General features: G+C 36.8%; 1 protein-coding gene across 1 annotated transcript in view; it reads left to right on the top strand.

The window, feature by feature from the left end:
- NOX3 (NADPH oxidase 3) overlaps positions 1–13576 on the top strand; it is a 100530-nt gene extending 86954 nt beyond the window's left edge. Inside the window, exon 13 of the mRNA XM_069069745.1 lies at positions 13388–13576. Coding sequence (XP_068925846.1) covers positions 13388–13514 — 127 coding nt within the window. The 3' untranslated portion in view covers positions 13515–13576. The remainder of the gene's footprint in view (positions 1–13387) is intronic.
- The last annotated feature ends 280 nt before the right edge of the window (positions 13577–13856 follow it).

The raw sequence follows: 13856 nt of genomic DNA on the forward strand, positions 1-13856 counted from the left end.
CTTCAACCACATCCCCAACTTGGCTTTCTCTCTGATTTCTGCTGACTTGTAAGTAATTATTGTCATTGCCAATTCTAACAGTTTTCTGTATGTGTTCAAGAGATACACAGAATACTGACATAACAAACCCATAGGAATGTACACCTGCAACCAAGACAATCCTGGCCAAGGATAAATGGCCTTTTGAGTAACCTACAAGAATGACCCCTAGGCAAACTCTTGAGCAAATGTATGGCCACAGGCCAGACCCTCTTTTGAAATCACTCTCTTTTTAGTACCTTCTTGCCACTACCCAGCATCTCCAATTTGGCATCCACTCTGAGATGCCACCCATATTATCTGCTGCCATGATGTCCCTGCGAAGTTGACTTCAGTTTTGTTGAGTATCTGTTGACTTGAATTTTAGCCCAGTAACTCACCTATCCAGAGCTGTCTATCTAGGCCACTGTCCAGGGTTATTCTCTGGTATACTGAAAAATTTTATCTGTTAACATCAATTAAAGGCTTTCAGCCTTAAGATCCCAATAGTAATTTAGATCTCAGTTAGAAAAACAACAGGCAGTGACACCAAGTTTATTGATGGTGGAGATAGGTGTAATGTTAATGGGACATAAGATCCTCCCTGTCCATTAATAGGGCTCACATGGAGCCCATTAAGGGAAGCTTGCTTAGGGGAGGCTTGCTTGTAGAAAGACTTTCACACCCTTTGCTAATTTCTAATTAGGCAATGAGTCATGAGGATTGTGATGCTTTCTGGTTCTGAGAAGTATATATATACATATAGTTTGAGTAGGTATTTTGCTTTGGGTGCTGGCTTACAAGAAGGATCTTGTAATTCCCTGGTCAAGATTCTGAGTGTCCATATGTTCAGAGCTCCCTGACTGCTCAGATGTAAAGGCTCTCTCAATCCAGGGATGTATGTAAAGTATATAATTGATTCAGACAGTCAGAGCCCTGTCTGTTGGTATTTATTTATTTTCTCTGAAGTTCAGGGTGCTGACTTTCCCCCAAACTAGTAAATGTAATTTTAAAAGATTGTTGACCCCTTAAACAGTTATCCAATAAGGTAGAACTAAGAACCTGAGCTAGCAGTCATCCTGGCTATGCCAGCATGGTTGCCACTACAGTAGGTTAGTGGATCTTTTGGCCTTTAGACCCTAGCAGGTTTTAGGGAATTGGATAGGGCAATAAGCAATGACATTGATAATGGGTAAACAAAACTTTAGAGTGGAGTAAAATTGATTTGGGGGGAGCTAGATGGCACAGTGGATAAAGCACTAACCTTGGCATCAGGAAGACTCATCTTCATGTGTTCAAATCTGGACTCAGATACTTAGTAGCTGTGTGACCCTGGGCAATTCATTTAACCTTGTTTGCCTCAGTTCCTCATCTGTAAGATGGGTGGGGGGAAGGAAATGGCAAACCAGTCTAGCATTTTTGCCAAGAAAACCCCACATGCAGTCACAAAGAGTTGGACATGACTGAAAAAATTCAAAACAGTGTTGATTTTGGATTATAGTGGCAATCAAGGAAAACAGGAGAACAAAGGGACTGAAAGGTCTACCCCTTTAAAAATTGTATTTCAAGCATCTTCCTCATAGTCTCCTACATATAAGAGCAACTTGCTACTAAGTCCAAATAGGCACACACTCTGCTACTATATTCTGCAACAGTTCTCACCAAATTACATATGATTTTCTTTCACAGATTAACAATCATCAATTTTCCCACCTACAAAGTACATAATTGGATAATATAATCTTCTAATCAATGTTTCACAGTATCTTGTCCAGTGTCCACAGGTTAAAAGAGTTATTGTTTATATTACATAATCCAGCTATTTTAATCATTAATTATGATGATGAACCTCCACTAAGCTATAATTCAGATGCCTCATCATGACCTAGAGGTAAGCAACTCTCAGTTGTTAAAGGTTATGCTGAAGGAGCACAAATCTTGGTAGAACTAACAAGATGGAAATGGCTGACCAAACACTATGAGTCTGGTGGTAGAAGGCCTATCTGGCTAAGTTTGGAGTAGCTCTTCAGTAGATACTTGGTCGTGAGATGATTAATTATTTTGAACACAGTAACTCATGAAGACTATCTTCTAAGGGTGTGGGGTACTCCTCTCTGTCTCGGTGAAGGGAGACCCTACATCAATAGACATGTTAATTTTTTGTTGACTGCCATCAAGCCCAATCAATAATTTCAGATGGAATTAATTTTCTGAATGCATTTTTAAATTTAGGTATAGGGATTTATAGAGCTCACCTAAATTTCAGAAGGTCATTTAAGGCACTCAATTAAATTTTGTTGGTCTACTTTCAAGTTTCCTACATTTGTACTTAGGTTTTACTTCCATGTATTATGCTGGCCCCTTTATTTTATATTGATTTTCCCCACAAATAACTTTGTATCCCATATTTTCTCTTTCCACAATATCTTCACAAAACTTTTTGTGATAAACTTCTCTTAACTAGTACTAGGTGATGAATTTGTTTAGCCCAGAAACAGGGAGGATCATCTATAGAGAAGTGAAAGGGACCTGGATGAGACCAAGTTCCTCATTTTACAAATGAGGAAAATGAGCCCAAAGAGGTTGTAATTTGCCCAGGGTCACACAGCTACTAACTGTCTGAAGTGGGATTTTATCCCAGGTCTTCCTGACTCCAGGTCTAATACACTCTCCACAAAACCACACTTCCTTGCCTCTCATTAAAATGTTAACAAGGACATGGAATGGTCTTGATTTGTATCACTGGAGGCAATACCCACACCATTGAAACCACTGATTCCTGAAATATTGATGTTGAAGTACTATAGTCAGGAGCTGCCTATATTCAGCCATGACTCATTTCTTTTTTTTATTTAAAAAATCGTAATAGTATTTTTCTAATTACATGTTAAGATAGTTTTCAATGTTCATTTTTGTAAAATTTTGAGTTTCAAATTCTTCTCTGACCCTTCTTCCCATCCTGTCCCCACAACAGGAAGCAATCTGACATAAGTTATACATGTACAATCATGTTAAACATATTTCCACAGTAGTAATGTTGTGAAAGAATAATCAGAACAAAAGGGAAAAATGAGAAAGAAAAAAATGAAAATAGTATGCTTCAACCTGAATTCAAACTCTATAGTTCTTTCTCTGGATATGGATAGCATTTTCCATCATGAGTCCTTCAGGATTGTATTGCTGAGAAGAGCTAAGTCTATCATAGCTAATCACTGCACAATGTTGCTGTTACTGTGTACAGTGTTCTCCTGGTTCTGCTCATTTCATTTAGTATCAGTTCATATAAGTCTTTTCAGATTTTTCTGACATCTGCCTGTTCATCATTTCTTATAGCACAACAGCATTCCATTACATTCATATACCACAACTCATTCAACCATTCCCAAATTGATGGGGGATTCCTCTATCCTCGATTTCTAATTCTTTGCCACCACAAAAAGAGCTACATTTTTGTACATGTGGGTTCGTTTCCTTTTTTTATGATCTCTTTGGGATACAGACCTAGTAGAGGTATTGCTGGATCAAAGGGTATGCCTACTGCTGTAACCCTTTGGCATAGTTCCAAATTGCTTTCCAGAATGGTTGAATCAGTTCACAACTCTGCCAAAAATGCATTAGTGTTCTAATTTTCCCACATCTCCAACATTTATCATTTTCTTTTTCTGTCATCTTAGTCAATCTGATAGGTGTGATGTGGTACCTCAGAGTCATTTTAATTTGCATTTCTCTAATCAATAGTGATTTAGAGCACTTTATCACAATTATAGATAGCTTTAATTTCTTCCTCTGAAAACTGTCTTTTATATCCTTTGACCATTTATCATTTGGACACATGGCTCTTCATTTCAGTGTAGAACCTTTCCCCACTACCACCACCATCCTCTCACCTTGGGGACTCCATTGTAAACAACAAATATCCCAACCTGTAAGGTTACTACTAGTGGAGTTCTCTGGTTATCTGTCTATTGTTCCTTGCTGTTGCCACTGATACCATTACAGTGTCAGAAGAAAGTGAGAAAGCCTCCTGTTCATTGGGCAGATCCTCATTATTGGACTTGCAGGATGAGTGGCAATCTATGAAGCTGAAGGGAATTCTCGAATCAGTGAGGTCACAAATACATTTGAGTATTTGAGAGGCCCACCTAGTGGACAATATTAATGGCAACATTAATCTGTGCAACATTTCATCCCTGGGGGAGGATACAGAACAATCTTGCAGCAGAGATCTCTATGTGTGAATGCCTGTTTGAGGTGTGGTTTTGTGCTTTTAAATATCACCATGGATTGTTTTTTCAAGATTTGCTTAGGAGGTGAAAAAATCAAGGTGTATTGGAATGAATAAAATGAGCTTTACATGTACAGATAAAAAGAAAATGTAGAGCTATGCCTGCCATTTAATTAGAAGTTGACTAGAACCATATTGTATGAATGAATTTTATCTCACCCATTGTTTTCAGGAATGTAAAAATACTTTCATGTTAATTTGGGCAAATGTGTCCATATGGTTTCACATTTGCCTGTATGCACACCCTTCATTTCTCATTTATACATGTGCATAGTGCTTTTAGTACCACATTTTTAAAAATTTAGCATTCAGATTATTGCATGTAGGAATTCTATTGACTGACATATCTTGCAAGTTTATTAACTCTTTTAAATACTCAAACAATTAAGTGATATTCCAATATAAGATGGATTGTACTATAACTGGGCAGGGGGCACTCTTGCTTTCACTAGCATGTTTAGTATCTTTACATAACACCTTTCTATTCAAAATCAACTAGCCCCTAGATATATCTATCAGCATGATATGGGAGACTAAACTTAATAATATGATCTCAAATATGCAATCCTGCTTTACTTTGCTTGTAGTAAGAAAAGTTTGATTTCTAGATGATTGGTTTTGGAATTCTTTCCTTGACTCGTTGAACATATACTTTGGGCTTAGGTGGTACCTATCTTGCTAAGACAGATCTGGTTCAACTATTACAGCACTCTCCAAAAAGTAACAGGGCCCAAAATGTCTGCCTAAGTAGGAGGTGGGGGTTGGCAGCACTGTGTAGCACTCCCCAATCACTAGATATGTCCATTGGGAATACAACTAGAAGGAAAAAAAAATGGTAACACTGTTCATTGACTCTACAGTGACAGGAGACAATAGATTCATATATAAAATAGAGTTGGTCCTATTATTTAAAGCCTTGCCAAAATGACTGCCCTAAGAGTGATAAACTCAAAACCCAAGAGCTATAAGCAGAAAGAATATATGGACATGACTATACTTGATTTTGTTTTATATGTTTTGGGAATATTAAAAAATTACTTTGTCCTGTCCCCTAGGTCTGCCTTTTAAAGGACAAGAAGGAGTAAGGGAAGAAGGAAGAAGAAAATAAAGGTGACAGTTCAGACCTTAGCCTTCTAAAGGGTCTCAGCAACATTTAGGCAAATCTTTAACTAGTAAAAATGGGGATGAGATGAATTTAGCCTGAAAAAGCTACTCTGTTCTGTCCAATAATAAAATGGAACATTATTGAGGCATAGTTGTAGGCATTAATTAAAGAATACATAATAAGGAGTTCGAAATGAGTGATGGTGATTCCAAATAGAAAGATATGATAATACAAGAACACTTACCTTAGTGCAGGATCAGAGTAACTAACAACAACAAGCCCCAAAAGACTGTTCTATAAAATATAATATGACAAATTATTTGGGAGGGTTTCTAGTTACAAGAAAATGTTTACCCAGAAAAGATTAAGTCAAGGTTGGGCCTACGATCCAGTCCAAAAAAGGAACTTTGAGTATGTAGCCCTTGTGTCTTCTCTCTAAGTCCCCATAAATCCAAGGGAAAGCTTCTATTTATTGATTTTATTTGTAGAATGCACTCTGGGCATAGAGTAATTTGATTTCTTTTTTTAAATGGGGCTTAGAGTCCATCTTTCCAGGCATATAACTTACCAAGCATAAAAACCAGCACATAAAAACAAACATACAATTTAAAGATAGGGTGCTCAAGGCAGTAGGAGCAAAGAAGGCAGGGAGGTGGTAGGATTACTCCTGAGCTTACCATGCTCCCATATATCTGCTGGATTTAAATCTCCTGACATACAATATTTTGAATCCCATTCGTCCATAGCATAGCTGAAGTGTTTGGGGGCGGGAGGGAGAGTCCCCAGAGAACATGATAGATATTTAGCCAATGTAGAAGTGAAAAATTGAATTTTCTTCTTTGTTGGTAGCATTTTTTATTATTAAATTCCAAAGACAAGGCTCTTAACAGGTTTAAGTACTTTTGTAGCTCATTTAAATTTTGTTCTCTTCTCAGCAAAGTCAGCAGCACTAGATGGATCAATGCCGATAATGCTGCTTCTATTCCAGAGCCTTATGGATTCACAGAGATCTACAGCTTTTAGACTGTAAACTGAAGAATGATGCACCCTTTTTCCACATTTCTTTTACTGGAGATCTTTGTTTAATTCTAAGTAATGTTAGGTAATAGTATTTTGTAGGAGTATTTTTCCCCATTTACTCAATTCTATTCAGGGTCTCTAGGACTTGTCCATGTTCTCATAAAAGGGAAGCTGCCACATCTGTGTTGTAACAGCTTTGTGAGGGTTTTCTGCTTTATGAAACACAATATTTATTCATAAATGGTTGTTTTCCTATGGGAAAACATAAATGCTATAGAAGGGTATGTAGAGGTAAATAAGATAATCATCATCAATGACTAGAATTTATATAGTGTTTTAAGGTTTACAAAGCACTCTGCATATGTTATCTCATTTGATTTTCACTACAACCCCATGAGGTGAATTAAATTATTATCCCCATGTTACAGATGATGAAACTGAGGATTTGCCTAAGGTCAAACACCTCATACAACAATAAGTGACTGAGATAGGATTTGAACTCAGGTCTTGGTGACTCCCAGTCCATATTATATCCACTATGTTACCTAGCTGCCTCTAGGAATGAGCATTGGTCCCAGAAATACAGGGAAAGGCTGAATTTTTTGCCACCTTAGTGTATAACCCTAGTATATAAGGAAATCCACACCCTTGCACATAGTAGGTATTCAATAATTTACTGGAGCTGTGTTCCAAGGATGGGGATGTCCTTTGTGAATGTACATTAATGGAAACATGACCAATGAAGTTAGGGAACAGCTACCTTTCCAGTTTGGCTAGAATGAAGAGATTGTGAAGGAGAGACTTATAAAATAAATTGGGGAAAGTAGGTTATAGCTAGACTGTGGAGCAACATGTATGTGTACATCTATTTTCCTGGTCTTTACTAAAATGTTAAATTAACATTTATGTGGTAATTGACAAGTAGGACTACCTAATATCTATATGAAAAATCAATATTCTAAGAAAATGAGAACAACTAAAGATATATAAATACATATAGAATATATAACATTGCAGTTATGAGTGTGCCAAAGCCCAAACAGTAAAAGATCTTGGTTTTTTTTTTTAAATCAGGTGATTAACTGGTGAATGTCCATAAGAAGGAAATTAACATGGCAAAGATTCTTGAGATTATGTTATATGACAATCAGCTGAAAGAACTAGAGATGCTTAGCCTGAAAAAGACAATGCTTGGGGGAAAACATGATAAATAACTTCAAGTAACTGAATATCGGTCATATGGAAAAGAGTTAGCCCCAGAAGCAAAATCAGGAACAATTACAAAGAGGTAGATTTTTTTTAAATGTTAGGAAAAATGTCCTAACAATTATAGTTATCCATAGGACTGGGGCCACCTAAACAAGTAGTGAGTTTTCCCTCATTAAAAGTCTTCAAACAGGAACTAGATGGCCACTTTTCATATATGATTTTGTAGGAATTCCTTTTGGGTATTGGTTGACCTGGATGGTCAGTAAGGTCCTTTCCCACTCCAAAATTCTGTGATTCTTTGATAACATGTAACATCCATAGTCTTTGGATAATGGCATAAATATTATACAGTATATAAACTACAACCTTAAATGTGATAATATAGCTATGAACTACAGGGAAACAGTTTAAATAACTTCAGTCCTGCACTCTTTTTTGTTGCTGTGGTTTTTTAAGCACTCTACATGCAAGGCACCGAGTATGCAAGACACCAAGGATACAAAGACAAAATTAAAAACAGTTCTGTCTTCAAGAAACTTATATTAGGGCATGGGAAGGGAAGGGAGAGGAAATAATTTAATAAATACAAGGTAGTTTGAAGAGAAATTGGGTATTGTAACAGTGTGTGGGATCAGGAAAGCTTCCTTTGTAAAATGGTCAATGATCTGAACCTTGAATGAAATGAGTGGCACACATATGAAACTGGTATTTGTGGGGAGCCAAAGAGGCCTGATTGAGGACTCAGGTAATAATCTTAATAGTGTGTTTTAAAATAAGAGCTCTTTGAGATGTGGCTTTTTTGTTAAGCTTGCTCCTGAGTTCTTTGTTATGGGTTACACTTAAAAGGATGTTAAGTTCTGAGATCAAAGGTTTTACCCCAAAACTTTAGTCATCTAGATAACAAATCCTTGTCAAATCATCTATTCCGTGCTATTTCCAGGATATTAACAGACTAAGGTAATGATAAGAAAACTTGAATCCCCTTCCTTTGTCTCATTTGCTCTATGAAAACCTTGTACTAAGAATCAACAAATGGAGTTCATCATTCTTCCTTGAACTACCCACATGGTCTGGTCATTTCTTATTCAGATCTCTGATCATGCTTAGTGCTGGACACTGAGCAGCCCATGGAAAGTATTTAGCATTTGAAATTGATATAGCTCCTTTGAAAAATGAATCTGGATTGAGAAGACAGATTAGGCCTATGATGTAAAAATGACAGTCACCAGTAAAATGTATTATAATTGTTATAAATATAACTGAGTTAGCATTACATATAGTCACATATGTATATATTTGACTATATATGTACATACACATATGTGTATGTATACATATGTGTATATTAGTTTTAAGGCTTATAAAGTGCCTTACATATGTTATCTCATCTGATTCTCATAACAACCTCATGAGGTAGATGCTTTTATTATCTCCATTTTATGGATGAGGAAACTGAGGCTGAGAGATTGTGACTTGCCTAGGGGCAAACAGCTAGTAACTTATCTGATGTAGAAATAGAAGTTGGGTCTTTCCTGACTGTGAATTTCACACTCCATCCACTAAACCAAATAGCTGCCCCAAAATTTTTAAGTGAAACCTGGAGGCAAAAAATCTAAGACCATTAGGCTCTGCAAATAGTGACTACAAGTAGAATACATAGAATTATCTTAACCTAGGCATAGGGCGGTAGTCAGTCTCGGGAGTCAACTATACGTATGGTAAAGCATCCCCATCAGTGGCGTTGCCTCTAAATCTGAAGGTCAGTAATAAAGTCATGCAGACTTAGAACTGCTATCTGAGGTCATATGTCAGGAGTGGACCAATCAGGAGAACTCCTGTGCCACAACTAGCCTTACACTCTCCACAGACCTTGAATCTCTTTAGGACTCTTTTCATCTTTCTCCTGTTGACTTTTGGTCTTGTATTATTATGCTATATATACAAAGCCCAGTGACACAGCAACAAAAGCTGAACTTCTTTACCCACCTAACTCTACCCCCAACATTTAAATATGGCTGCCCAAAGAAAGGAGCAGGGAGCTTGGGAGAGAGTAGCACTATTATCTAAATATTAATCCACATAGGATTTCCAATAACCTCAAGGTATGGCACCTTGTAATAATAATGGCTCATCCTAGCACTTTATCCCTATAAGTCCTTTCTGGGTGTGGAGAAAGTAGGAATTGGCACAGAGAGCATATACACCTTAAAACAACTTTATTGAATGAAATAGTTGTCTGTGTTAGTGGGCATCTTTTTTTTGAAAAAGAATTTTCTGGAATTTTGCCATGGGGATGAGGACTTTTCAAGTAGCAGTTAGAATTGAGAGAGGAAATTAGTTTAAATGTACTGTAATTATAAATTACTGTAATTACCTTTTGCAAGGTACCTTTGAAAGCAGGGTTGGAAATTGTGTTGAACCATCAGTTCCTGTCACAGATGTCATGTCCTGGAAGTATTCCCTTTTATTAATGACTCTCAGAGGCATAATAATAATTGGAATACAGTTAAATGGGGAAGAATGTGTTGAGACATATATTGGAATGGTTTGGGCTATAAGTACTTCCCTGCAAAAAGTCAATTATTGCAATAATAAAGAGCAGTATTTGAGTAGTTGCTATGGGTGATAAAAATTTCAGTATAGAGTGGCTATAGTTTTTTGGGCCTGGATTTTGAAAGTACCATAGAAATCAACCAGAAAAACTCCATAGCTATATAACATGAATCAAAACTCTATGAGGGTTTCATATACTGCCAGAGATGAGGTAGAACATGACCACTATGATTACTAGAATTTCTAATCCCATGATACTCACAAACAACTGAAACCATTTTAATAGAGTGGCCTTCTGTATCAGTAGGAGTAGACAGTAATTTACCTGGTATGACTTGGGGGATACAAGGGAGGCCTCACTATTCCAAAATATCCCACAACCTCTGATTCAGGCATGATCATATTCAAAAGATCAGGGGCGCATAGCCCTAATTTGACTTATTCCCCAAAAACTTAACTTTTAAAATTGGTACCTTTCTTTGTATTTTCTGTGTCTACAACTATGTCTAGAATATAACTGATGTTTAATAAAATGTTCAAGTCAAATAAAGAGGCATTAATTGAGTACCTACTATATGCCGAGCACTCTTCTCAAAGGGTTCACAGTCTAATGGGAGAGACAACATGAAAACAACTAGGTCCAAACAAGATATATACAGGATATATATACAGCAGAGGGAAGACATTAGCATTAAGGAGGATCAGGGAAGGTCTCTTGGATAAGATGGAATTTTAGTTAAGACCTGACTTAAGCCAGGGAACCAAGGAGGGAGAGGATTCTAGGCATGGAGGACATTGAAAATGGTCATCCAGTAGATGGTGTGTTTTGTAAAAGGAATAGCAAAGAAACCAAGATCAATAGATTGCAGCTTATGCATGAGTAAGGTTAAGGAAAACTGGAAAGATAGGAAAGGGCTTCGAATGACAGAGCATTTTATATTTGATTTTAGAGATGTTTCCTTATACTCAACGGTCTTTTTGCCCTTCTCTTCTCTGAGGGCACAAAGAAACTAGTGACAGGGACTGGAGTACACTAATAGCAATTAAATAACCCTATTTTTTAATATAAAAACAGTTAAGCAATACCTCCCAACAGAATGATTGCAACTGAAAATACTTATTTCCAATTTTGCAGCTTATGCTGCTAAAAGAAAGAAAGGATGAGTGCTTTAATTGTTTGTAACCAACACTGTCAAATGAATTTGAACTGAGGGGGTTTTTTTGCCTTTTACAATTATTTTCATGTACATGTTGCATTCATTGTGTGTATTATTCTTTTTTCTTCTTTCTTTACTGTGTCACTCATATAAGGATTCTCATGTTTCTCTAAGTTTTTCCTTATTTATTGGTCCTTACCACACAATAATATTCTATTATATACATGTCACAATTTGTTCAACATTCTCCAATCACTGATAATTTTTCCAACTTTAACCCACTGATTTATTCAGTCATTAATTCATTGAATATTTATTAAGTCTATATTATGTAGAAGGCATTGTCCTAGGCACTGGGTATACAAAAACAAAATAGTTCTTGCCCTCAAAGAGTTTGCCTTCTATAGGAGTAAAACAACATGTATACAATCATGGTTGTGCACAGAGCATGAGTCAAGTATACCAGCAGAGTAGTACTTGAATTACCAATTAGATAACAAGGGCTTCATATGCATGCCTTTTTACACCAGTCAATACAAAACATGTACAAAGTAAATACAAAGAAATTGATGGAAGGGCATTAACAACTAGAGAGATGAGGAAAGGCTTTGGGTAGTATGGTGATCTTGAACTGAGCCCCAAAGGAGATTGGTGACCCTCAGAGGCAGAGGCAAAGAGAGGGTGCATTCTAGGCTGGGAGGCTTGGGGGGGAGAGAAAGAGACAGTCTGTACAAGAGGCATGGAAAGTGGAGGTGGAATGAAATGTATAAAAAGACCAAGTTTGATGAAACATAGTATGAGTAATCCAGACAGGGAAATCAGTCTGGAAAGATGTGTTGGAATCAGTTTGCGAAGAGTTTTAAATGCCAAACTGAGGAGTTTATATTCCATGCCAGTTATAATAGATAGTCTCTGAAGGTTCTGAATAAGAGGAGTGATATGGTCAGACCCATACTTGAAGATATCAATTTGGAGTCTCGGAGGCATGGTGGAAGAGGGTATTAGGAGTGGAAAGTGAATTATATTGGGAGAGAGTAGAAATACCAGACCCTGACAATTGCAGTGATTCACCCTGAAGTCTCTCTTAGATTTCTCTCTAGTTTTCCCTTCTTCAAGGGTGTTGACAAAATAATATGATGAGCTAATCTATGACATCATCAAAACCCTGCTTCTTTCTTATTTTACAGATTAGATCCTGGAATCCCAAGCGTGGGAGTGCCAGGTTGATGTTCTTCTCAGGACAACTGATAGCATCTGCTACCTTCCTCTTTCCACACCTCATTAGGTCTAGCTCCATATTTTTTGGTAACATGAAATACTTCATCCATTCAGATGTACAAGTTACATCAGCAGGATCTATTCCTTTCTGCAATTTTTTTCTTTTAGCTTCTTTTTTTTCATTCCAACATCAAGTACTGTCCTTTCACTTTGTCCTTTTAAAAATACAAATAAACCTGGAAAGAAGCACATTAAATTAATAATTACTTAATAGGAATTGGTTTTTATCAAATTAGTTTCCCCTCTGTAATGACAAAAGGGAACCTAGAGCATAATTGTGGGAGTCTAGGTTGAAGAGAAGGTGAAAGTGGAAGAGAGGAGAAATAGGGAGGTGGATACAAACTTCATCCACCTCACACTATGAAACCTAAACTAGCCTTGGTTCTTCTAATACTTCTCTTGTTTTTGTCTTTACTACAGCAGTAACATTGGTGTATTCTTCTGTGGCCCCAAAGCTCTCTCCAAGACTCTTTTTTTTTTCATTCCAACATCAAGTACTGTCCTTTCACTTTGTCCTTTTAAAAATACAAATAAACCTGGAAAGAAGCACATTAAATCAATAATTACTTAATAGGAATTGGTTTTTATCAAATTAGTTTATTCTCTGTAATGACAAAAGGGAACCTAGAGCATAATTGTGGGAGTCTAGGTTGAAGAGAAGAGAAATAGGGAGGTGGATACAAACTTCATCCACCTCACACTATGAAACCTAAACTAGCCTTGGTTCTTCTAATACTTCTCTCGTTTTTGTCTTTACTACAGCAGTAACATTGGTGTATTCTTCTGTGGCCCCAAAGCTCTCTCCAAGACTCTTCAAAAAATGTGTGGCTTATATTCCTCAGCTGACCCCAAAGGTGTTCATTTTAATTACAACAAAGAAAACTTCTAGGTCACATTTTATACTTTATCATTATGCTTCTACATTGGTACTTTATGAATACGTATATATATGTATACATATGATTTTAATAAAGTGCATATCTTCTAAGAATGCAGATCACCTCTCTACAATTTCTTATCCTGTGTGATTCTTGTCCATGGCTTCCCACATGTTTCCACCCAACATACTGGAGGCCTTCTGGTTCTTCTGGCACTGTCCATATGTTGTTTCTAATTCTCCCCCATATAACTGCCCCATCTCCTTTATGGTCATATATATTCTTATCTATATTTACATGATTTACAAGTCACCAGCACCAAAATATTTGGGGATATGTATAATTATTGTGCC

This window comes from Petaurus breviceps, unplaced genomic scaffold (assembly GCF_028583685.1).
Source record: "Petaurus breviceps papuanus isolate PSGF00001 unplaced genomic scaffold, PetGlider_PUasm1.0 90784, whole genome shotgun sequence".
Classification (NCBI taxonomy): Eukaryota; Metazoa; Chordata; class Mammalia; order Diprotodontia; family Petauridae; genus Petaurus; species Petaurus breviceps.